Source organism: Sus scrofa, chromosome 10, assembly GCF_000003025.6.
Source record: "Sus scrofa isolate TJ Tabasco breed Duroc chromosome 10, Sscrofa11.1, whole genome shotgun sequence".
Taxonomy (NCBI): domain Eukaryota; kingdom Metazoa; phylum Chordata; class Mammalia; order Artiodactyla; family Suidae; genus Sus; species Sus scrofa.
Window position 1 is genome coordinate 15,322,731 of NC_010452.4, and position 26,755 is coordinate 15,349,485.

General features: G+C 39.3%; 1 protein-coding gene across 5 annotated transcripts in view; it reads left to right on the top strand.

Annotated features, from left to right (window-relative positions):
• The window catches only part of EXO1 (exonuclease 1), a 43,039-nt gene that overhangs the window by 5,176 nt on the left and 11,108 nt on the right, over positions 1-26,755 (top strand). For 4 of the 5 annotated variants that reach the window (XR_002336230.1, XR_002336231.1, XM_003130555.6 and 1 more), the window contains exons 5-12: positions 2,687-2,810; positions 4,252-4,389; positions 5,557-5,769; positions 7,938-8,125; positions 9,053-9,149; positions 13,969-14,194; positions 17,925-18,171; positions 22,007-22,565. Coding sequence is in view for 3 of the 5 variants with exons in the window: in XM_003130555.6 (XP_003130603.4) it covers positions 2,687-2,810; positions 4,252-4,389; positions 5,557-5,769; positions 7,938-8,125; positions 9,053-9,149; positions 13,969-14,194; positions 17,925-18,171; positions 22,007-22,565 (1,792 nt within the window). In the remaining 2 variants the exon portion in view is untranslated. The remainder of the gene's footprint in view (positions 1-2,686; positions 2,811-4,251; positions 4,390-5,556; positions 5,770-7,937; positions 8,126-9,052; positions 9,150-13,968; positions 14,195-17,924; positions 18,172-22,006; positions 22,566-26,755) is intronic. The other variant, XM_021064446.1, reaches the window with a different exon arrangement.

Sequence of the window (26,755 nt, forward strand, 5' to 3'; positions counted from 1 at the left end):
TTTCTGGTTTTTTAGCAGTTATACTAGAAATTTTATCGTTCACATTTAACTTAACAAATCTAGTAATTTTACAGTAAACATTCGAAGGATTTTCTGTATTTTAATGAACGATCTATTTTACCACTTTCATCTGTTCTTGTTTTCACCCTGTGTTAGTTTTTATGTCCAGGAGTCACTGTCCTGTATAGGAAAACCCCTGGGCTTAGCTGTTAAAGGGAGTGTGAGTTAGCACAGAATGGAAGTAAACCTCATTGAGGGAGCATTGTGTAAGAGGTCCTCCTTGCCCAGTTTTGCCGTCTCTGACCCTAGAAGAGGGCTCCGCAGGTCTAGATTTTTCAGTCGAGCTGAACTTTGTGGGCTCTGGTTTTTTCTTTCTTTCTTTCTTTTTTTAAAGTATGGTTGACTTGAAGTGCTGTGAGGGCTCTGATTCTTGGACACTAGTCGGGTTCTGCTGAGCTATAACAGGAACTCCCTGCGGTTGTGATTCTTTTCTTTTCTTTTCTTTTTTTTTTTAGGGCCACCCTCAAGGCACATGGTGGTTCCCAGGCTAGGGGTTGAATCGGAGCTGTAGCCGCTGGCCTATGCCACAGCCACAGCAACGCCAGATTGAATCCACGTCTGTGGACCTACACCACAACTCATGGCAACATTGGATCCTTAACCCACTGAGCAAGGCCAGGGATCAAACCCTCATCCTCATGGATCCTAGGTGGGTTTGTTAACTACTGATGGGAACTCCCCTAGGGCTCTGATTCTTAAAGTCAGAACTTCTATAAAGTTTATTAAAGGATTAACTAAGACCTTCTGAGCCCACAATGTAATAGGAATAATATACAGTTTACTGAAAATACTTTTAATAAAAAATTAGTTCCAGTTTAGTTCTAAAAGGATTAGTGACACCCTAAACCAGTATGATTAGGGACTAGTCCATGCCACATCCCATTTGGGTGCCCCCACCATGTTTTTTTGTTTGTTTTGTCTTTTAGGGCCATACCCTCAGCATATGGAAGATCCCAGGCCAGGGGTCTAATCGGAGCTGTAGCCGCTGGCCTACGCCACAGCCAGAGCAATGTGGGATCCAAGCCACGTCTTCGACCTACACCACAGCTCAGGGCAACACCAGATCCTTAACCCATGTAGCGAGGCCAGGGATCGAACCCGAAACCTCATGGTTCCTAGTTGGATTTGTTTCTGCTGCACCACCACAGCAACTCCCCCACCATGTTTTTAATTCTAATCCAGTTATTTTCTCTTGCTGACTTTTGAGAACAGCCAAAAAATGTTTTAGCTGTCTGTCTCTGACCTGAATGTTCTTTCGGACTTAACTCCTGTAGGATCAGCTTTCTTTGTGCCTTTGTAGCAGTGGGAGGGGCATTTAAAATCCTTTTCTGCGAAGTCTCATCTCTGGAGCTCAGTTTAAAAGTGGAACTAGGAAATGTGTCTATATGTGAATACACACATGTACTTAAAGATAAAAACCTCATGAGTTCAGACTGATAACTTCAAATTCAAGACTACAGGGTTTTGGAGTTCCTGTTGTGGCTCAGAGGGTTTAAAGGACCCGACTAGGATCCATAAGGCTGTGGATTTGATATCTGGCCTCGCCCAGTGGGTTAAGGGATCTGGCGTTGCCGTGAGCTGTGCCTTAGATTGCAGATGTGGCTCAGATCCCACGTTGCTGTGGTTGTGACGCAGGCTGGCAGCCGTAGCTCTGATTCAACCCCTAGCCTGGGAACTTCCATATGCTGCAGATACAGCCGTAAAAAGGAAGGAAAAAAAAAAAAAAAGACCGCAGAGTTTTTTACTGAACTTTTTCTGTATTGTGTCCATAGCTCCTTTCTGTCATACTGAGAATCCTTGTTTTCAAGGATACAGGGATGATAAAGTTAGACTATCTTATAACTTTATCTCACGTTATACTTAACAGTAGACGCAGAATAAAACACTAGTACCACCACTACCAATATGATTATTGAAAACAGTTAAAATTTATTTTTCTTTCTTTGGCATGTGCACTCTCTCTCCCTGTTTAAGAAATAGTGGTACGACATTGTCAGGGCACATAGCTTCTGCTCTTTCCCTGTCTAACCCTTATTTATTTAGTCTTGTGTCTACAAATTACCATTTAGCTGATGGTTAACTGTCCTTATATCAACGTCTCCCATGTTATTTTGGTTTTGTCCTCCAGTAGAAGAGAAGCTCCCAGAAAACCGTAAACCTCAAGTTCCTACTTTATTGATAAAGCTTCACTCTTTATACTGGAATGTTGGTTTTGATAGTGTAAAAGTCTTGCCTCACATTTTCTTAAACTTCTCCATTCCTCCCTTATCTTTTTTTTTTTTCTTTTTTCTTTTTTCCTTTTTTTTTTTTTTTTTGTCTTTTTGTCTTTTTAGGGCCGTGCGCACGGCATATGGAGGTTCCCAGGCTGGGGGTCTAATCAGAGCTGTAGCCACTGGCCTACACCACAGCTCACGACAACGCCAGATACTTAACCCGCTGAGCGAGGCCAGGGATCGAACCCACATCCTCATGGATGCTACTCCAATTTGTTTCCACTGCGCCACAACAGGTATTCCTGGTGTGTACTTTCAAATGAGTCAAACATGTTTTCTTCTAGGAAAGTTTCTTGAATTATGTGTTTATCATAGTTTCTTGGGTCTGCCGCTCACCATTTTTTCTCTTGCAGGAGAAGACAAGCCAATCTTCTTAAGGGAAAGCAGCTTCTTCGTGAGGGGAAGGTCTCAGAAGCCAGAGAATGTTTTACCCGTTCTATCAACATCACACATGCTATGGCCCACAGCGTAATTAAAGTGAGCTGAATAAGAAAACAAGCCAAAGTCATCAATGTCTGGGTTCATTTCAGCTGGTTATACGTTTTTTGTTGATGGAGGACAAGGGAATAGAGGGCAGAAAATTATTCTAGGTCTAACTTTCAGGAAAGCTGGGCATCGGGAAGAAGGGAGCAGTATCTACTAGTAGAAGAAAGGAGCCCAACAATTTGCACAGGAGAAACCTGAGGAATAAGTGAAGCTCTCCCTTTTTATTTTATTTATTTATTTATTTATTTTGCTTTTTAGGGCCATACCTGCAGCATATGGAAATTCCCATGCTACGGGTTGAATCTGAGCTGCAGCCACTGGCCTACATCACAGCCACAGCAACGCAGGATCCTAGCTGTGTCTAACCTACTCCACAGCTCACGGCAATGCTGGATCCTTAACCCACTGAGCGAGGCCAGGGATCGAACCCTCATCCTCATGGATGCTGGTTGGGTTCGTTAACCACTGAGCCACGATGTGGAACTCTGAAGCTGTCCCTTTTTAGATGATTCAAATGTGCTCCTTAGAGACGGAAGGGACAAATTCCTGGGGGTTCAATCCTAACCCATTCACTCTCATACTATAACCTTTCTTCTGGAATGACAGTCAGAGGTCTGTTCAGCTAGCCTGGCCAACTCAGGAACTCTGCAGACTTAATCTGCTTGCTCTGCTTCTGCTTAGAAGCTTCTTTCCTTATTCTCATAAATCTTTTTTTTTTTTTTTTTTTTTTGTCTTTTTTCTATTTTTTTGGGCTGCTCCCACGGCATATAGAGGTTCCCAGGCTAGGGGTCCAATCGGAGCTGTAGCCACTGGCCTACGCGAGAGCCACAGCAACGCGGGATCCGAGCCGCGTCTGCAACCTACATCACAGCTCTCGGCAACGCCAATTGTTAACCCACTGAGCAAGGGCAGGGACCGAACCCGCAACCTCATGGTTCCTAGTCGGAATTGTTAACCACTGCGCCATGACGGGAACTCCCTATTCTCATAAATCTTAATTAGTGTTGACATATCCACAATCCCAGCACACACTTCTTCCTTTTCAGGCTGTTTCAACTGCTTGGTAAACAACGGGAGGATAAACAGTGATTTGAGTCTGTCGTTCCATCAGTATGGTGTCAGACTTTTGTGCTGTGACAGTATTCTTTTTGGAGCATAACCATTCGAAAGATGGTAGTTTTCTTTCATTTGAAACATGCGTTACAGCTTCGAGTTCCCTTCCACCCCCAAATATGCAGCCTTTTTCCTAATTTATAAATTTAATTATTCATGGATATATGCTCATACTAAAAGGAAAAATACATGCTTCACAGGAAGTGATTTCTGAAAATAATATGAGCGTGTCCACGTTGAGGCGGGTAATAAAAGGGGTTTGAAACAGGAAGTTGTTGGGTGCTCTCCAAATGCTCTTCTGACTGATCCTTCCTCACAGGCTGCTCGGGCTCAGGGTGTAGACTGTTTGGTGGCTCCGTACGAGGCGGATGCGCAGCTGGCTTACCTTAACAAGGCTGGTATTGTACAGGCTATCATTACAGAGGACTCTGATCTCCTGGCCTTCGGATGTAAAAAGGTACCTAACCACAGCTCCTCCATGCTGTTTCTTTCTATGTGGACAGAAATAGTGTAAATAAAAGAGCCAAAGGCTTCCTCTCCAGCAATAATTATTTTATTTAATACCTGCAATGCCTGTCTACTTACAGTGTTAATAATTATTTAAAATGAAAGGTTTTTGCAGCTTGACATTTGTGTAATCTGGACTATTTTTCAGAGCAAGCCCATAAAGTTAGAGGGTTTTGTTGTTTTCTCCAAATTCTTTAGTGGAATGTAGTCTCGTTTTTTAACACTGATAACTCCTATGCTTTATATTTTGCTGTTAGGTGAATAAGCTAACTTATCTACTAATGGAATGCTCTGCAGTTATTTAGACCTACATATAAAACTGTTTAAAGGGACATTTCATTATGATAAGTTGTAAAACTATTAAGTGATCTCATTTTTGTTAATATCTGTTATTTATGTTATCTGTGAATTTCATAGATGACTAGAAAGGATCTGTGAAAAGATTAGTGCTGGGAGCAGTGATAGATGAGAGATTTGGGACAACTTTGTTTTCTTCTTCCTCAGTTCCTATGTTTTCCAAATTTTCTTCAGTGGCCATGTATTACTTTAAGAAAAAGGGTTACTTGAAAGTATAAAAGTAGAAGGTAAGGAAAAAAATGCTTTTTGTATGAATTGCTATTTGACCTGTAATGTTAAGTAGGAAGTAAAGAGGGCCTTTTTTTCTTTCTTTTTCTTGCTTTTTAGGGCTGCACCAGCACATATGGAGGTTCCCAGGCTAGGGGTTGAATCGGAGCTGCAGCTGCCAGCCTACACCACAGCTCAGGGCAACATCAGATCCTCAATCCACTGAGCGAGGCGAGGGATCAAACCCCCAACCTCATGGTTCCTAGTCAGATTCGTTTCTGCTGTACCACGACGGGAAGTCCTGGAGGGTCTTCTTGATAACCAGTCAGGACAGTTGAGTTCTGGTGTATGACCTTGTCTGCCATAGCCTTAGCTTCAATTTAACTTATTTGCAAATTTCACAGTAATTAACTGGCCTACTTATTTCTCTTCTCAGTTATGTTCTTAGAAAGTCATGTTCAAGAAAGCATTCTTAGAAGTACTGCAATGGATTAGATAATGAAAAATAAAAAGTGGCTCTTATAGTTGTTAACAATTTCCCTTCCTTTTGAAGGTGATTTTAAAAATGGACCAGTTTGGAAATGGACTAGAAGTTGATCAGGCTCGGCTGGGAAAGTGCAAACAGCTCGGGGATGTATTTACAGAGGAGAAGTTCCGCTATATGTGCATTCTATCAGGCTGTGACTATCTCTCCTCACTGCGTGGGATTGGATTAGCCAAGGCCTGCAAAGTACTGAGACTAGCCAACAATCCAGATATTGTAAAGGTAAGAGTGATTTAACATGTCATATTCAGTTTTTGAAGCAGCTCGTAGCCCCACTCAGAATATGAATCTTAAATATTCTATTATATCCATAGTCAATATTGTGACATTGAAACAATGACCGAAATACTAGAACCATGCCTGCAGCAGAGGACAAAAAACTAGTAGTAATTTTAAAGTTGTTTAGATACTTATTTGGCCACACTCACTGCATGTGGAAGTTCTCAGACCAGGGATTGAACCTGTGCCATAGCAGTGGCCCAAGCCACAGCAGTGACAAGGTCAGATCCCTAACCTAATGTACCACGAGGGAACTCCCTAGTAGTAATTTTTTTTTTACTTTTTCTAGGGCTGCTCCCTTGGCATATGGAGGTTCCCAGGTTAGGGGTCCAATTGGAGCTGTAGCTGCCTGCCTACGCCACAGCCACAGCAGTGCAGGATCTGAGCGCGTCTTCGACCTACACCACAGTTCATGGCAATGCCGGATCCTTAACCCACTGAGCAAGGCTAGGGACTGAACCCGCAACCTCATGGTTCCTAGTCAGATTCGTTAACCACTGCGCCACGACGGGAACTCCTCTGTCTCCTAACCTTGAGATCTGTCTATCCCAGTATGCCACCCCAAGCCCCAAGCACTCACTCTCTGCACTCCTAGCATCAGAAAACACAAATTCTGCTCTGCAGAGTCTAAGGGCTTATGAGAACTACGTCGTCAAGGACGGTGGGGGTGGGAATGAGCTTCTTTACCTTAGTTTTTTAAGGTAAATATATTAGAGAAATATATGGCAGTGATAAATGGTGTCTCAGAGTTTTCTGGAAAATACGAGACACATGATACTGCATCAGAGCGTATGAAGTAGATACAAGAATCAAGTTACGCTCTCTTAAGCCACATTAAAGAGACTGACATAAATGTGCAATTCCTGTCATAAGTCTCATTCATTTTATAAGATGGCTACTTTGCATAAAAACGATGGTATTTATGTGAAATTGTAATGAAGTTATTATTAATTTTAAGTGAATTAACATTTTAATTTTTTTTTTTTTTTGTCTTTTTGTCTTTTGTCTTTTTGTTGTTGTTGTTGTTGTTGTTGCTATTTCTTGGGCCACTCCCGCGGCATATGGAGGTTCCCAGGCTAGCGGTTGAATCGGAGCTGTAGCCACCGGCCTACACCAGAGCCACAGCAACTCGGGATCCGAGCCGGGTCTGCAACCTACACCACAGCTCACGGCAATGCCGGATCGTTAACCCACTGAGCAAGGGCAGGGACTGAACCCGCAACCTCATGGTTCCTAGTCAGATTCGTTAACCACTGCGCCACGACGGGAACTCCCATTTTAATTTTTTTTGTTTCAATTTCTGACCCAGCAAATAACAACAGCTATATCCCATATTAAAAAAAAATACCACTAAGAGCTTTTAAGAGTGTAAAGGGATCCGGCGTTGCCGTGAGCTGTGGTGTAGGTTGCAGACGCGGCTCGGATCCCGCTTTGCTGTGGCTCTGGTGTAGGCCAGTGGCTACAGCTCCGATTAGACCCCTAGCCTGGGAACCTCCATATGCCGCGGGAGCGGCCCAAAGAAATAGCAAAAAGACAAAAAAAAAAAAAAAGGAGACAGGGCCACATTTGGCAATAAACCAGCATCTACTAACTAGCCTATAACTCAAGGGTCACTTCAGTTCTCTGGGTCTTTCCGTCTTCATCCCTGAGTTTGATCTAAAAGACTTAAAACCCCGTCTAGCTTTAATCACCCATGACTCAAACAGGAGTTAGAATGTTGACTTCGTTTTTAAAATATGATTCAAAGGAGTTCCCATCTTGGCTCAGCGGAAACAAACCCAACTGGCATCCATAAGGACATGGGTTCGATCGCTGACCTTGCTTAGTGGGTTAAAGGATCCGGCATTGCCGTGAGCTGTGGTTTAGGTCGCAGACACAGCTTGGATCTGGCGTAGGCTGGCAGCTGCAGCTCCTCTTTGACCCCTAGCCTGGGAACTTCCACAGGCCATGGGGGTGGCCCTAAAAAGACAAAAAAGGTAGACAGATAGATATAAGCAATTAATTTTTCTGTCGCTCCTCATTCTCTAATGTAAAGCAACGGGTCTTGGGATAACACTTTCCCTACTCCTTATTTGCAGATAATTTATAAATATTTTTACATCCTTTATTAGGTCATCAAGAAAATTGGACATTATCTCAAGATGAATATAACAGTACCAGAAGATTACATTGAAGGATTTATTCGGGCCAACAACACCTTCCTCTATCAGTTAGTCTTTGATCCCATCAATAGGAAACTCATCCCTCTGAATGCCTATGAAGATGATATTGATCCTGCAACACTAAGCTATGCTGGGCGGTATCCTTTCTGAACCAGAACGGTAGAACTTTGCACTTCTGTATTTTTGTGGTGATATTTTTAGTGTGACATTCGGTAAAAAGCTAGCAAAGTGGTTTTTGCTTTCTTTTTTTTTTATATCGGAACCTTTATTTTGTTAAATTTCATTACCATGCTAGTGAAGATTTAGAGCAGCTTTTTTTGTTTGTTTGTTTTTTGGGGCCAGACCTGTGGCATATGGAAGTTCCCAGGCTAGGGGTCTAATTGGAGCCGTAGCTGCCGGCCTACACCACAGCCACAGCAAGGCCAGATCCGAGCCGTGTTTTCGACCTACACCACAGCTCACGGCAATGCCAGATCCTTAACCCACTGAGTGAGGCCAGGGATCGATCCCACAACCTCATGGTTCCTGGTCGGATTCATTTCCGCTGCGCCACAATGGGAACTAGGGCAGCTTTTTGTTTATAAACCTGAGGCTCATCCATTATAACCTGCTAACTATGTAGACTGACCTGACAGAGGTCAGTCACTTAAGTTACACACTCCATAGGTGGCACTTAAGAGAACTCCTTATGGCAAGCACGCTCAATTAATTATGAAGAACACTATGGGCATGTGAGTATGTGCCAGCTGAGGATCCCTTCCCATACGGAGATGGGAGATGCGGGGCTCTTAGTCAACTCAGGTAATGGCCAGGACTTTTCTCTCCATCTCTCTTGACCGGAAGTAAGTACTTTGCTTCAGAGCCAACTCCTGTGCCAAGTAGATACCGGTAAACGATGCCTCTGGATTCCCTACAGCTCAATGTAGAAAGTGGGGGGGGGGGGTCCATTAAAGTCATAAACCTGAAGATTTTCTGAAACAATAGAACACACTTTTCTGTTTTAATATAGGATTGTTTGTTTGGTTGTTAATGAAAGCATTTTTTCCTTAATCTTACCAACCTAGGTATATTGATGATTCTGTAGCTCTTCAAATAGCACTCGGAAATAAAGATATAAATACTTTGGAACAAATTGATGACTACAATCCAGACACTGTCATGGTAACATTTTAAAGCTTTCTTTCTGAAAGAGCACATTTTAGTTACATCTCCAGAACGATGACCAGAGGCCAATCTTCATTTAGTAAATGTCTTTTAAGCATTTCTATATCCAGGTACTGTGCAGGGTGTAGAGTAAAAACAACTCGATGCCAGAGAAAGTATATCTCTTAGAACTTAGCTGTATTGGTTAATTTCCTTAAATTAAGAAATGAGCACATACTATATTGTCAGACATTTAGACCTGAACATTTCATTTGAATATACCAAATGTTTTATGCCTTTTTTTCTCATCTCACCTCATTCAACCTCTGGCACTTGGCCTTGTTGAAGACTCAAACCTAGAAACACTCCCTTGGGGGTAAAAACTTTCACTCATTCACAATTTAGCAGATATTTACTGAGCCACCTGCTGTGTGTCTTCGAGCCCTTTCCTGTTTTCTTCCACTTTTTCCCAATTGTCTACAAACATCCTTTATGATACTATCTCCCACCATTGTTTTTTCAGTTCATATTTCCATTCAGACTCTTCTCTTTTGTGTTCATGTTTATTCCTTAACTACGTTCTTATGAATTTCATTATCTCACTTATGCAGAGAACTCGCACATCCTTAACCCAAGCTCTGGTCTGTGTACCAGCCATGTAACTTCATAATTCTAAATGTCTTCTGAATCCGTACATAAATGATTTTCTATAACCTAAAGTCTGTCCATAGTTGAAAGCAGACTTTTTTAGCGTTTATTACTCCATTAATTATATCTCTTTTGTTTATTTTCTGATTCTTCCCAGTAGAATATAATCTTCATAAAGCCAAGGTTTTGTGATACTCACTGTCATATTTACCATGTTTTTTGTTGAGTGAATAAATGTCAGTTACATGATCTCTTTCATTCTCTCAGACTAGAAAACTTGGAATTTAATTTTTTTTTTTTTTTGGTCTTTTTTAAAGGGTCGCACCCACAGCATATGAAAGTTCCCAGGCTAGGGGTCAAATCGGAGCTACAGGTGGCAGCCTACACCACAGCCGTAGCAACTCGGGATCTGAGCCGCGCCTGCAGCCTACACCACAGCTCACGGCAATGCCAGATCCTTAACCCACTGAGTGAGGCCAGGGCTCAAACCCACATCCTCATGGATACTAGTCAGATTCATTTCCACTGTGCCACAACGGGAACTCTGGAATTTAATTTTTGTAATCGAAGTTTTATTGCCTTTGATATTATGCCATTGGCCTTTGAACCACATGTATCCACTTAGACGTGCAGCAATAGATACTACAATACTATGTGGTCTGATTGGTTGAATTCACAGATATAGGAGAACAGTGGCTCTGGAAGGCCGACTATAAGTTATACTTGGATTAACCCCTACATTGTTCAAGGGTCAGCTGTATTAGTTTCAGATGTACTACACAGTAATTTGATATTTTTATGACTTATACTCCATACAAAGTTATTATAAAATATTGGCTGTATTCACTGTGCTGTACATTACATTTTTGTAACTTATTTATTTTGTATCTAATAGTTTGTACCTCTTAACCTCCTTCACCTATGGCTTCTCTTTCATTGTTAAGTCTTTCTGCTGCTTGTTTTTCTGGTTAATAGTTTCTTCTTTCTCATAGTTTCTAGTCTAACCCAGGTCTTTTTTACCCTTACTCACCATTCAGGTCTTTACTAAACATTTATTAAGTACTGTAACAAGCGCAGTTAGGTTAGCTAGTGTTCTGGAATATAAAGAAAAACAAAACATAATCCTTGCTTGTAAGGTACTCTTTGCCTAGGGGAGGGACATGTAGTTATATAGAGAGAGAACAAGATGGTAAGTGCTGTAATAGAGATGTGTTCTAGGCTCCGTGGAAACAAATGGAATGCATTTAGCTCCTCCTAAGGAGAGAATGCCTTTAATTAAATTAATTATTTTTTGTATTTTGTCTTTTTAGGGCCAGACCCACGGCATATGGAAGCTCCCAGGCTAGGCATCTAACCGTAGTTACAGCTGCTGGCCTACACCACAGCCACAGCAACTCAGGATCTGAGCCATGTCTGTGACCTACCCCACAGCTCATGGCAACGCCAGATCCTTAACCCACTGAGCAAGGCCAGGGATTGAACCAAGATGCTGTTGATCCCATTGCACCATGGTAGGAGCTCCAAACTTTTTTTAATTTTGTCCTTCAACTTTGTGCTATCCAGTATGTAGCCTCTAGCCACTAGATCATGTAGTGCTGTAGTGTTTACTGTTGAAAATATCCACATATAAGCAGATAAACACAGTTCAAAGCCACACTGTTCAAGGGTCAACTGTATAATATCAAAGGCAATAGCACTTTAATTAAAAAAAATTAAATTCCAAGTTTTCTAGCCTGAGAGAATGAAAGAGACCATGTGTTAGTTCTTCTGTTGTGTTGGCCATTTCTTAAGTCCTTAGCGGCTTTCATGTTGGATGGCACAGAACATTTCAATCATGGCAGAAAATTCTGTTGGATTTTTAATTTTTACTGTCATTTTCATATCTAAGAACTCTTTTCTCCAAATGTGCTGTTTTAAAGATTTGTTTCGTGAATATAAGCTCCTCCTCTCACCCCAGAATATTCATTATTATCTCTTGGATATTTTCTTCTTTCTGCATTATCTCTGTTTGCTTTGAATTTTTTTTTTTCTATGTTTTTTGGTTTTTCTCTTTCATGGTAGAGACTTTTTACATATAGAGCTTGTCATTTGTTTTCTATTTGGAAAAGACACTGAAAAGCTCAGGAAGCTTTGTGTAAATGAGTGCGGCTTATAGTCTTGGGTGAACTATTTGGCAACATGCTGGCTCTGTTTTGTGAATCCCCAAATGTCAGCATGTTTTCTAGCCACAGTTTTTTCCAAAAAGGGATCCTCCATTTTCTCTCCATAGCTGTAGAACTGTGGCTATCGGCATTCTGAGAGCAGGACAGGGAAAATGAGTTGGGGTGGGTCAAGAAGTACCCCTTAATAATTCAATATTTAGCATTTAATTTGATCTCTGTCCTTAGACAAATGGATCTTCTTATTCTGAAGTGCCTACTGCTTTATATTTTTATTTTATTTTATTTTATTTATTTATTTATTTATTTTTGTCTTTTTGCCATTTCTCGGCTGCTTCCGTGGCATATGGAGGTTCCCAGGCCAGGGGTCCAATTGGAGCTGTAGCTGCCAGCCTACGCCAGAGCCACAGCAACGCGGGATCCGAACCATGTCTGCAGTCTACACCACAGCTCACGGCAACGCCGGATCCTTAACCCACTGAGCAAGGCCAGGGATTGAACCCACAACCTCATGGTTCTTAGTCAGATTCGTTAACCCCTGAGCCATGACGGGAACTCCAAATAATTCTTTTTTTTTTGTCTTTTTTTAGGGCCGCACCTGTGGTATATGGAGATTCCCAGGCTAGGGGTCAAATTGGAGTTGTAGCTACTGGCCTATGCCACAGCCATAGCAACATGGGATCCAAGCCGCCTCTGCAATCTACACCACAGCTCATGGCACTGCCAGATTCTTAACCCACTGAGCAAGGCCAGGGATAGAACCCACGTCCTCATGGATACTAGGCAGGTTCGTTAACCACTGAGCCACAACGGGATCTCCTGCTTTATATTTTTAAATTTTTTTAATGATTTTTATTTTTTTCCATGATAGCCAGTTTATAGTGTTCTGTCAATTTTCTACTGTACAGCAAGGTGACCCAGTCACACATACATATATACATTCTTTTTTCTCATATTATCATGCTCCATCATAAGTGACTAGATACAGTTCCCAGAGTTATACAGCAGGATGCCTACTACTTTTATGTCACTATTTCTGGGTTTCAAAGGTCCAGTTGCTCTGAAGGCAGATGAGTGCGAACTGACTGTATGGTCAGGTTGAGGATGAGGACCTAGGGGCCAAATAACCCTTTTCTCAGCCTCCACCCCACCCCACTTGTGACCTCCATGGTGCCTTAAATTCCCAAGGCTTTCTCCAAATTTCTGTACATGAAATTGGCATCTTTCTCACTGGTATTCTTTTCTGCAGACATTTGAGTCAGCTCTCTCTTGGGCCAGGTTCTTTATTTTTTTACTAAGGTATAGTTGGTTTAACAAAAGTTTCAGGTGTTCAACATAGTGCTGCACAGTTTTTAAAGGTCATACTTTGTCATCTAAAATATATTTAGTTATTAATTGTGAATAACTTGTATTTGTGTTAAAAATGATAATTTACCAATCCTTGCTATCAATAAGTTCTTTCTTGGAAACCAAAGTAGCTTTCTGTTTCTCTGTATTGTTCACCAAAGAAACTATTGTTTTGTCAATTAGATTGTTTTGGTTTGAACTCATCCAGGTTCTAGAGATGGGATAGTTAAGTACATAATTTTATGGTTTTAATTTTCAAGTCCTTTGTAAAGGGTATGTCGATGATTATTTAGAGGCTTATTACTCAAGGATTATTATACCAATTAGTATTATGTATTGAACTAATACTCAAATTTTAGAAGTACTTTTTCTCTGGTCATGTTTCTTCAAGCACAGTTTCGTTTCTTGCACTGTTCATCCTAGGAAGATTCATTATTCCTTAGAAATGAGCTAACGTGTTTACTTGACTTTCATGAGGAGAGAAATAGACCTAGGAATACAAGACACATTTAATGGAAAGGTATAGAGCCAGCAAAGTAGAAAATGTTGTTAGAGGACAGATATTTCATCAAAGGCTCTTCAAAGGGGTTATTTAATGATTTACTTATCATTTATGTTGATACAGAGGGAAATGATTTAACTATTTTTTTCTTCAAGTAACTCTTTTCCTTTTGCTATTTTAGCCTGCCCAATCAAGAAGTCGTAGTTGGAATGACAAAACATGTCAAAAGTCATCTAATATTAATAGCATTTGGCATAGGAATTATTGCCCTAGACTTGAGCTGGATATTGTTTCAGATGCTTCAAGATTAAAGGAAAATTCAAGTACTGTGGGCATTAAACAAGTGATCAGTACTAAAGGGTTAAATCTTCCAAGGAAGTCATCCAGTATAAAAAGACCAAGAAGTGGTATGTATTTTCTTTTTTGTGGAACACCAGTGAGAACTGGTCCCATTTAAGAAGTCTTTGTCCCATCCAAGGTCACTAACACTTTTTCCTGTTTTCTTTTAGAAGTTGTATAGTTTGAGTTCTTACATTTAGGACTGATCCATTTTGAATTAATTTTCTGTGTGGTGTGAGGTAAAGATCAAGGTTTATTTTTTTAGTATATGACATTTGTGTTATTCTAACACCATTTGTTAAAAAGATTATCCTTTTTCCATTGAATTGCCTGGGTACATTTGTTGACAATGAGTTGACTGTGTATGTGTGGGTCTGTTTCTGGACTCTTCTTATTTCTGTACCATTGGTCTCTTTTCCTATATTTTTTCTAGACACACTGTCTTGATTATGGTAGTTTTATAGTAAATCTTGAAATCAAGTCATATAAGTCCCTAAGTTTCTTCTTCTTTTGAAACGTCATTTTGGCTATTCTGTGTTCTTCACATTGCCATACAAATTTTAGAATCAACTTGTCAACTTCCTAAAAAAAAAAAGCCTGCTGGAGATTTTGATTGGGATTTAGTTGACTCTGTAGATCGTTTTGGGAAATTGACATCTTAACAATGTTGAATTTCCTGGTCCATTTATTTAAGTCTTCTTTAGTTTAAATCTTAAGTAACACTTTGGAGTTTTCGGCGTATAGGTCTTGCACATCTGTTATCCCCATAAATGGTAATTTTAATTTCAATTTCTGGTTCATTTTTAGTGTGTGGAAATACACTTGATTTTCATATAGTAGTCTTGTGTTTGGCAACCTTACTAAATTCACATATTAGTTCTAGTATCTCTTTTGTAGACTCTCTAGAATTCTCTGTGTAGAAAATCTTATCTCCTGCAAATAAGGATATTCATGCTTCTCCTTTCCCTGGATGGATGCTTTTATTTCTTTTCTTTATGTGCTGGAACCTCCAGTGCAATGTTGAACAGAAGTGCTGAGAGTGGAATACTAGGTATTGGGAAATTTTTTTTTCCACCATAGAACATGTTTAGAAGTGGAAAAAATAATTATAATCCATTCCCTCTCTCTTTCTTCTTTCCCTTAGACATTATATGAATGAATGACCATCTGACAACAAAAACAAAACAAAGCTCTTAGAAACTTTTAGTTCATGCATTTAACTTTTAAATTTAGATTTAGATTATTTATGTTTGGCCAGAATATCCTGATTCCTTATGAACCTAAATCTTTCTCATGATAATGCCTCCAAACCTTTGTTTCCTCTTCTGAAAAGGGAGCAATATTGTTTCTTTCACAAGTTTTTGTATATGTGATATAAGTTCACATATAAAAGCCCTGGTACATAGTAAGTACACTGTATGTATTAGTTCCTTCCTTAGTTTCTGGAAGATAGGCTTATGTAGAGAGCTCATCAATAAATTATCTATGTTAGACTAAGTCTCCTTTGTTGTAACTACCATTTATCAATGGATTTTGTCCCCAGGCACACACACAAATACATACACAAAAACAAAACAAAATTGAGGTTTTCCCCTCTTTAATGTCCTTTGCATGTTTAGAGACAGCCTTTGTGACTCTCCTCAATTTCTTTTGCAAGCTAAACGTTCCTTATCTATCCAGCTTATGCTTTGGATACAACATAGTTTTTTTAATAAAATGTAACTGTTAGAGTGAGTGGTTGTTGAGATGTGGTCTGGTCTGCTTACCATAGAGCACAGTAAGTATTTGAATTGTGGCTCTGTTTCAGTCCTTCATCCAGAAAGTGCTTTTATTATTGCAAACTAAGATAACATTAGCTTTTATTATTCTTGTCATTTTGCTGCCACTTACTGAGCTTCTAGTCAAAATCCAACAAGTTGCTGTTTAGCCAGGCACAGTTATATTTTTAAACTTAAACCTGGGTTAAGTTACCCTTATTGAGGTAATCTTAAGTCATTGGAATCATTGTTCTGCCTATTAATTTTTTTCTTTTTTGAATCTTTATATTGTCTTCTAATACACATGTCCCCTGGAAATTTGAGAAGTATGGCTCAACTATGTCTTAAAGTTTCAGTTAAGATATGTTTGCTTATATAGCATTTAACTGAATCAGAGCGAATGTGGAAATCTAGAGCACTATACTAGAGACAGGCCTCCTTTCATGCTAACAATCACCAGTAGTCTTTCAGAGCTGTTCAATCTGTTGCAAATTCATTTAATTAATATACAGTAAATTTTGCTCTACATTGTCCACTAGGATAATGTCAGAGACCCTGAAGTGTCTTGCTCAATTCAGACTCTCCTAGATCTATGAATTTCTCAAATAGCTAGTCTAACAATATTAACCTAAAAAGAAAATGAGGAGTTCCCATTGTGGCTCAGCAGGTTCAGAACCCGACTAATATTCATGAGGATGCAGGTTCAATCCCTGGCCTAGCCAATTGGGTTAACAGTCTGATGTTGCTGTGAGCTGTGGTGTAGGTGCGGACATGGCTCAGATCTGGCTTGGCTGTGGCTGTGGTGTAGGGCAGCAACTGTATCTCTCATTCAACCCCTAGCCTGGGAACTTCCATATGCCACAGGTGCAGCCCTAAAAAGACAAAAAAAAAAAAAAAAAGAAAAAGAAAATGAGGTTAATGTCATGTGGCTTCTTCTTGGTGAAGCCTTGCTGGGGATCCTACATTATTTTTTTTTTTTCCCCTCTTCTGTAAGAATTCACAGTTCCCTGCATAATAAACAGATTTTGGTTCTTACATGCTTTTTGATCTATAGGTTTTTTTTTTTAAATCTATACATTTTTTTAATTTAAGGTATCACCTATCACCTTGTATTTTGGCACCTCCCACTATTTTACCAGCTTCTTAGCCACAAGCATTTATCCTCATGTGAGTGGAAGCTGTTCAGACTGATAATTAGTTGGACTGATTTTAAGTACTTTAGAGCTATCTCTACGTCCTTGCCTCTTTCAGCTTTAGCACTTGACGTTATTTAGTCTTATCATATACCATAGAATACGTTTGTCACCCAGAAGTCTTCTAGAGCCCCGTAGCTATGTTAATGAGCATCAAAGCTAGAGCACAAATTACTTTTGACTATAAGATAGTCAAGTATATCTCAAAAACCCTAAGACATAGATGATGTATATAAATAGCTCCTGGTCTTCTTGAAACTTTTTTTTTTTTTTTTTGCATTTTAGGGCTGCACTTGTGGCATATGGAAGTTCCCAGGGTTGAATTGGAGCTGCAGCCGCTGGCCTAGGCCACGGCCACAGCAATGTGGGATCCAAGCCGTGTCTGCACCCTACACCGAAGCTCACAGCAATGCCAGATCCTTAACCCACTAAGCGAGGCCAAGGATTGAATCTGAATCCTCATGGATACTAGTTGGGTTTGTAACCCACTAAACCACAACAGGAACTCCAATTGAAACATTATTTTTAATCAAACATTAAATTAATCATATATTTGCATGTAAATTGCCTTAAAATTTTTTTACATTCAAAACTGACTGTATCCTAAAATATTGGTTTGGGTAATTTCACATATAATCATACAAATAGCTAATTTTATTGTAAAATACAGCCAAGGGAATTTTTTTAAAGTTGTTTTTGTATTTCTTTTTCTGATGCATAGTTTTTTAAAAAACAGGACTTCATCTTTAGGTCAGTAGGACATGGACTGAGAAATTAAGACCAGATCTCTTAACTGCACATTAAATAAAGATAATTACAAAATTACATATAATTTTGTTTTTATTTAGAAGAGCTGTCAGAAGCTGATTTGTTGGCTCAGTATTCTACTTCATTTACAAAGAAGACCAAGAAAAATAGTTGTGAAGGTAATAAATCGTTGAACTCTTCTGAACTGTTTATGCCTGACCCGGTAGATGAAGCTGCTACTAAAAAAAGCCTAAGTACACCACCTACAACAAGAAACAAATTTGCAAAATTTTTACAGAGAAAAAATGAAGAAAGTGGTGCAGTTGTGGTTCCAGGAACCAGAAGCAGGTATGGTTATATCTATAGAATTTTGTTTGTCCGTTGTATGATATACTCTGTTGGTATTTATTTTAATTGTCTTAAATAACATTGAATCTAATGGGATAGGTGTTAAGACCTGGCTTAATCATGTCTTACCTTAGTTCCACTGTTCCCTTAAACTTCTGTTACTTTACTAATCTTTTTTTAAAAGTTGTTTATTTATTTTTTTTAAATTATTATTGTTTTTACCTTACCTTAGTTCCACTGTTCCCTTAAACTTCTGTTACTTTACTAATCTTTTTTTAAAAGTTGTTTATTTATTTTTTTTAAATTATTATTGTTTTTACCTTACCTTAGTTCCACTGTTCCCTTAAACTTCTGTTACTTTACTAACCTTTTTTTAAAAGTTGTTTATTTATTTTTTTTAAATTATTATTGTTTTTTTGTCTTTTTGTTTGTTTGTTTTTAGGGCCACACCCACGGCATATGAAAGTTCCCAGGCTAGGGGTCAAATTGGAGCTACGGCTGCCAGCCTACACCAGAGCCACAGCAACAGGGGATCAGAGCCGTGTCTGCAGTCTACACCACAGCTCACAGCAACGCCAGATCCTTAACCCACTGAGCAAGGACAGGACTCGAACCTGCAACCTCATGGTTCCTAGTCGGATTGTCAACCACTGCGCCACAATGGGAACTCCCAAGAATGGATTCTAAGAGGGTCAGCGTGGAGCAGAAAGATTAGTTAGGCTGTTGCCATAGTCGCTGCGAGTGGTCATGACAATTTGAAGAGTCAGTATAAAACCTGGGGGTTAGAGATATGGACCCTAGGTTCAGACCACCTGAATTTGCATCCCATCCTATTTACTCATGAGATATCTGACTTGGACAAATTAATTTCTAGGTGTTTCATTTTCTTCTTTTTAAGAAACAAGGCTAACCACTCTAACATTCTTAGGATTGCTGATAGAATTAAATTATTACCATAAATAAAGCATATAAAATTGTGCCCCATAGATGATAAACATGACAATGAATAGCTTTTTTAAATTGACTTTGGATAGTGGTACCACAGCTAGAAACAGGAAGTTTAAGTGTCAAAAGTTATTCAGGCATGATGTAGTAACTTTAAGAAAGAGTATTTCTGGAGTTCCCGTCATGGAGCAGCGGAAGCAAATCCAACTAGGAACCATGAGGTTGCGGGTTTGATCCCTGGCCTTGCTCAGTGGGTTAAGGATCTGGCATTGCTGTGAGCTGTGGTGTAGGTCGCAGACGTGACTTGGATCTGGCATTGCTCCGGCTGTGGTGTAGGCTGGCAGTTGTAGCTCCAATTGGACCCCTGGCCTGAGAACCTCCAGATGCCTCGTGTGTGGCCCAAAAAAAGGACAAAAAGACAAAAAAAAAAAGAAAAAGAAAGAGAGTATTTCTTAGAAGACTTAGAATGAATTTTTGTTATTTCTCTAGAAGACTTAGAATGAATCTTTTTAGGTTTTCAAGTTTAGTAAACCAGGTTGCATCCAATTTTGTCTAACCATGATGATGGGAGCTGGGTGTGAAGGCATGAACCGCTGGTAACGCCTAATCTTCCTTCAGATGATGATTCAAACCTTTCTCCCATCAAGCCTTCTCACGAAAATATTCACAGTACAATGAAATGATCATTTTGATTCTTCCTTTGCTAGTCACCCTCATTAAAGGTGCTCGTTGGGATGATGAACAAGTAGGCTGAAAAAATGGAAAAATAAGATTCTAGATGATAAATGCTGATACTTCTAGAAAGTTGACTTCTGTCACTTGGAGAAATTTTGGAACGTGTGTTTTATTTTGCCATTTGGATGAATATAGAATTTCCTTTCTCTTCCTTTTTGGAGACAGCTCGTCAGAATAATGTTTGTCTCTACAGGTCTTGGCTGTTTGAGTCATTGTGGATGCTTAATGAAATTTGCATTTGAAGTTGTAAATACTTACTTAGTTTAGTTAGGTGTTTCGTTAATAAATTGTTTGGAGGATGCATTAAATGCTTGGAGAATTTTTTTTTCTGAATCAGCTTCCTGTGAAATAATAATTGGGAATAAATCTTTGATGTATAATTTTCCAATCTAGAATATATAGCAATATCTAGTAATAACTAGATATTATTAAATTAGTTCGCTTAGCCGAGTTTCAACGTTCTTTTATATGTTATTCCTCACAACATATAAGGAGATATTCAGATTGGCGTTATTGTCTCTGTTTTGGGCTAAGACATTGAAGCTCTGGGAGTTCCTGTCATGGCACAGTGGTTAACGAATCCGACGAGGAACCATGAGGTTGCGGGTTCGATCCCTGGCCTTGCTCAGTGGGTCGAGGATCCGGCGTTGCCGTGAGCTGTGGTGTAGATTGCAGACGCGGCTTGCATCCCACATTGCTGTGGCTCTGGTGTAGGCTGGTGGCTATGGCTCTGATTAGACCCCTAGCCTGGGAATCTCCATATGCCGTGGGAGCAGCCCTCGAAAAGGCAAAAAGACCAAAAAAAATTGAAGCTCTGAGCAGCTGGAAAACTTTGCCAAGATTGTATAGTTCACACTGGTGATAGGGAAGAGTCCTAGTTATGTTTGACATGACACATTGAAAGGAGCATGTGATCTGAGAGCCCTGGATTTGAATTTTCACTCCATCATCTAATTACTTGAATGATGTTTCACATGCCATTTAACTTCCCTTTAGCTATGAAATACAGATGGTCTGATCATATATATAAAGCTGTTTTAAGACTAGTAGAAGTCGAGTATATTAGACGCCTGGCACAGTGGCCAGTCATTAAGAGGAGATGTTAAATATGCAAACTGAGTGTCTCCAGTCTGGCTGCTTTTGGGGAGTCAGTTGTTTTCTTTATCTTTATTACATGAATACTTATCCTTGAAACATGCCTCTTTATCTTTTGAGATCTAAAAATATAAATATCATTTAAGTAACACCATAGCCTATTAGGAAAGAAGCAGCCCTGAACTGGGAGAGGTTTTAAGTTTTAATTCTGTTCCTCAGCTGACTAATTTCATAACCTTGGGCGCTGTTACTGCACCTTCTCTTATGTGTGGTATAAGACGTAGAATATTGTTTAGATATCATAGGAGCTATATAAAAATGAATTTTGTGATCAGATCTAAGAGCTGATATTTTCTGCTCAATGAAAAAACGAAGTAAGACTTTTGCTTTTGTGTACTTCTTCCTGCCCTGTGGCGCCCACACCTGAGCCAAGGATTTGATGAAAGGATACAAGAGGATTTTTACTCTGTAGCATTTAGTAAATATTCTGTTTATCATATTGGATTTGAACTAATGCTTATTCTCTTTTCATATTTAGCTGGTCATGTACTTCAGATTTTCTTTTTAAACCTAAAAAACTCTCCTTGAGTTCATCCTTGCCTGTAATGACACTGATCTTTGTTTTATTTGTATTGGAGTTTTTTTAAGTGAATGAGTAATACCTCTATAGTCATATAGAATTTAATGATGGATTTAAAAGTCTTCACCTCAATAATTAAGACAGTGTAGAAATTTATAGAATTTGGTAGATTAGTGCACTTACTACAAGTTCCCAGATGGCTTGCCTCTAGGAGTTAAGCTGAGATGAGAGGTCAATGGCTAATTTATTTTGCTTCTACAAAGTAAGAGACAATAGTTATAGGTTGTCCTTTATCTGTTCAAATATTTGACTGTCAGCCATGTGTAAACTCTATTTTGCCTTTATTTACAAAGTTAGTACTTAGGAGATTTTTTTAAAAAGAAACTGGACCGTTTTTCCATTCTGAATTTTGTCACCTTTATGAGGAAACTCTAAAATATACTTCTTCATTCTTTCTGGGTTTTTTTTTCCCCCTGTTAGGTTTTTTTGCAATTCTTTGGATCCTGTTGACTGTGTATCAAAGAAGGAAAGCAACCAGCCTCTAGATAAACCTGCTGTCACAGATAAAGACACCAATGTAAATGAATCAGATTGCCCAAATGACAAGAAGTTGGTTGATACGTGTATAGCAGAGAATTCAAGAGAGAAGATTCCAGATGATGTGACCGTGATTGCTGAAGAGTCTCAGTCTTCGAAGATCAGCAGATTCACGAGGACCCTCTCCCCACCCACTTCGGGGACACTAAGGAGTTGTTTTCATTGGTCTGGAAGTCTTGGAGATTTTTCAAGAACACCCAGCCCCTCTCCAGGCACAGCATTGCAGCAGTTCCGTAGGAAGAGTGATTCTGCTGTCTCTCTGCCTGAGAATAGTGAAGTGTCTGATGCATCGCAGTTGAAGAGTGAGGAGTCAGGCGATGAATCTCATCTGTCTCATGAAGAGGCTTGGTCTTCACAGTCTCAGGAAATCGTGGAGTCATCACCACACAATTTAAATGCCTCAAAACTTTCTCAGCCTTCTAGTAAGGATTCCGATTCAGAGGTAGGTCACGTCATGAAGGCTTTGCTTTCAGATTCATCTGTAAAGGAAAATAAGGTGTAGGGTCAGATAAGTGAGGAAGTTTTGCCTATGTTATGAAAACAATCGGTTGTTTTAATTCTTCATTCTAAATTTTACTGTGTACAAAGTTCATTTTTTATTCATCTGAAGGACTTCTCTGGATCTTTCAGATTTTAGACTCTTGTACATTTACTCTAACCACATTTCTTGAATCACACTGTGTTCCATGGATAGGTGTTCCAAGTTGTGGAACACTTAAGACCTAAGCAGAACGATAAGCTCATGAAAAGTTATTATAAATTTAATATTTAAATCCTTAATATACTGTTTTTTAATTTTTTTGAAATATAGCTGATTTATGATGATGTGTTAATTTCTGCTGTATAGCATATAAACATTCTTTTTCATATTCTTTTCCATTACATTTTATTACAGGATATTGAATATAGTTCCCTGTGCTAGGACCTTGTTGTTTATCCACCCTATATATAATAGTTTGCATCTGCTAATCCCAAACTACCAGATTTTCCCTCCTTCATCCCCTCTCCCTCTTGGAGGTCACAAGTCTGTTCTCTAGCTCTGTGAGTGTGAGCTATTTCTATTTCATAGATATGTTCGTTATGTTATATTTTAGATTCCACATATAAGTGATATCATATGGTGTTTGTCATTCTCTTTCTGACTGGCTTTATTTAGTATGATCTCTAGGTCCATCCATGCTGCTGCAGATAGCATTATTTCATTCTTTTTAATGGCTGGGTAATACTCCAGTGTGTGTGTGTGTGTGTTTACACACCATATCTTCTTTATCCATTCATCTGTTGATGGACATTTAGGTTGTATCTATGTTTTGGCTATTGTGAATAGTGCTGCTATGAATATAGGAGTGCATGTATCTTTTCAACTTAGAGTTTTGTCTGGATATATGCCCAGGAATGGGATTGCTGGAGCATATGGCAACTCAATTTTTAGATTTTTGAGGAACTACCATACCGTTTTCCTGCACCAGTTTACATTCCCACCAAAGGTGTAGGAGGGTTCCTTTCTCTCTACAAGCTCTCTAGCATTTGTTATTTGTACACTTTTTAATGATGGTCATTCTGATGGGTGTGAGATGGTACCTCACTGTAGTTTTGATTTGCATTTCTCTAATAATTAGCAACATTAAGCATCTTTTCATGTGCCTATTGGCCATCTGTATGCCTTCTTTGGAGAAATGTCTGTTTAGATCTTCTGCCCATTTTTCAATTGGATTGTTTGGGGGATTTTTGTTATTGAGTTGTATGAGCTGTTTGTATATTTTGGCAATGAAACCCTCATCAGTCACACCATTTGCAAATATTTTCTCCCAGTCTGTAGGTTGTCTTCATTTTGTTTATGGTTTCCTTTGCTGTGCAAAAGCTTGTCAGTTTGATTACTTTTGCTTTTATTTCTATTGCCTTGGGAGACTGACTTAAGAAAACATTGGTATAATTTATGTCAGAGGATATTTTGCCTATGTTCTCTTCTAGGAGTTTTTATGGTGTCAGGTTTATATTTAAGCTGTTTTGAGTTTATTTTTGTGTATGGCGTGAAGGGAGTGTTCTAACTTCATTGATTTGCATGTGGCTATCCAGCTTTCTCAATACCACTTGCCAAAGAGACTGTCTTTTCTCCTTTTTATATTCTTGCCTCCTTTGTCAAAAATGAGTTGACCGGGGAGTTCCCATTGTGGCTTAACAGTTTACAAACCTGACTAGTATCCATTAGGATGTGGGTTCGATCCCTGGCCTTGCTCTGTGGGTTAAGGATCTGGCGTTGCCATGAGCCACGGTGTAGGTTGCAGACATAGCTTGGATCCCTCATTGCTGTGGCTGTGGCATAGGCTGGCAGCTGCAGCTCTGATTCAACCCCTGGCTTGCATATGCCTCAACTGCAGCCCCTAAAAAAAAAAAAAAAAAAAATAGAATTGACTGTAGGTGCTTGGGTTTATTTCTGGGCTTTCTATTCTGTTCCACTTATCCATATGTCTGTTTTTGTGCCAATACTACACTGTTTTGATTACTGTAGCATTGTAGTATTTTCTGAAGTCTGGGAGGGTTATGCCTCCTGTTTTGTTCTTTTGTTCAGAACTGGTTTGGCAATTCTGGGTCTTTTGTGATTCCATGTGAATTTTAGGATTATTTGTTCTAGTTCTATGAAAAATGTCGTGGATGATTTGATAGGGGTCACATTAAATCTGTAGATTGCTTTGGGTAGTATGGCCATTTTAGCAATGTTAATTCTTCCAATCCAAGAGCATGAGATGTATTTTCTTTGCTTCAATTTCCTTTATTAATGTTTTGTAGTTCTCGGCATGTAAGTCTTTCACCTCATTGGCGAAGTTTATTACTAAGTATTTTTTTATGTTATTTTAAAAGGAGTTGTTGGAGTTCCAGTCGTGGCACAGTGGAAATGAATCTGACTAGGAACCATGAGGTTGTGGGTTCGATCCCTGGCCTTGCTCAGTGGGTTAAGGATCCAACATTGCCATGAGCTGTGGTGTAGGTCTCAGATGCAGCTCGGATCTGGTGTTGCTGTGGCTGTGGCACAGGCCAGCAGCTGTAGCTCTGATTGGACCCCTGGCCTGGGAACCTCCATATGCCATGGGTGTGGCCCTAAAAAGGCAAAAAGGCCAAAAAAAAAAAAAAAAAGGAATTGTTTGTTTACATATCCCTTTCTGGTATTTCATTATTAGTATAAAGAACTATAACAGATTTCTGTATGTTAATCTTGTATCCTGCCTCCTTGCTGAATTTATCAGTTCTAGTAGTTTTTATTTGGCATCTCTGGTGTTTATTATATATGTAGTTTATCATGTCATCTGCATATAATGACAATCTTACCTCTCCCCTACCAATTTGAACATATTTTTTTTTTCTTGTCTAATTGCTGTGGCCGAATACAAGTGGTGAAGATGGACATCCTTGTCTTGTTCCAGGCTTTCAACTTTTCACTGTTGAGGGTTTTTTTGTTTGTCTTTTTAGGGCTGCACCTGAGGCATATGGAAGTTCCCAGGCTAATGGTTGAGTTGGATTTATAGCTGCAGGCCTACACCACAGCCACAGCAACAGGGGATCTGAGCCAAGTCTGCAACCTTTACCACAGCTCATGGCAATGCTGGATCCTTAACCCACTGAGTGAGGCCATGGTTCAGACCCTCTTCCTCAGGGATACTAGTTGAGTTGATTACTGCTGAGCCATGATGGGAATTCCCCACTGTTGAGTATTATAGTGGCTGCAGCTATATTTATTTGTCATAAATTGCTTTTATTTTATTGAGATATGGTCCCTCTATACGGACATTGGTGAGGTTTTTTGTTTGTTTGTTTGTTTGTTTGTTTTAAGACTACTTTGTTGTTTTTTCTCTGCTTTGTTTGTTTGGCTGCAGCATGCAGCATCTTTATGTGGGATCTCAGTTCCCTGATCAGGGATTGAACCTGGATCACAGTGGTAAAAGTGCCAAGTCCTAACCACTAGACCACCAGGGAACTCCCAGGTATTTTTTTTGTAAATGGATGTTGAATTTTGTCAAATGTTTTTTCTGCAGCTATTGAGATGATCATACAGTTTTTCCTTTTGTTGTGTTTGTTTTTTTGTTTGTTTTTGTTTTTTACAACCACACTTGTGGCGTAGGGAAGTTCCTTGTGCCAGGGGTCAAAATGGAGCTGCAGCTGCCGGCCTATGCTACAGCCACAGCAACACTAAATCCGAGCCATACCTGTGACATATACCACAGCTCACAGCAATGCTGGATCCTTAACCCACTAAGCAAGGCCAGGGATTGAACCCTCATCCTAATGGAGACCAGTCAGGTCCTTAACCTGCTGAGCCACAACGGGAACCCCTCTTTTTTGTTGTTGATAAGGTGAATCACATTAATTGATTTTGTGTATGTTGAACCATCCTTATGACCATGGGATGAATCCAACTTTGATTGTGGTGTATGATCTTTTTTTACGTCTTATTCGTAAATCCTTAATATACTCTTGAATTCTGATAACTTTTGAAACCTTTTAACAGAAGGGACCTCTTATTATGCTGGCATTTGTCTTATGTTTTAGTACTTCTGCACTACATTTTTGTTTACTCTTATTATTCTTGTTGAACTCTTTTATGACAAAATAGTAATACGAGTGATTTTGTTATTCTGC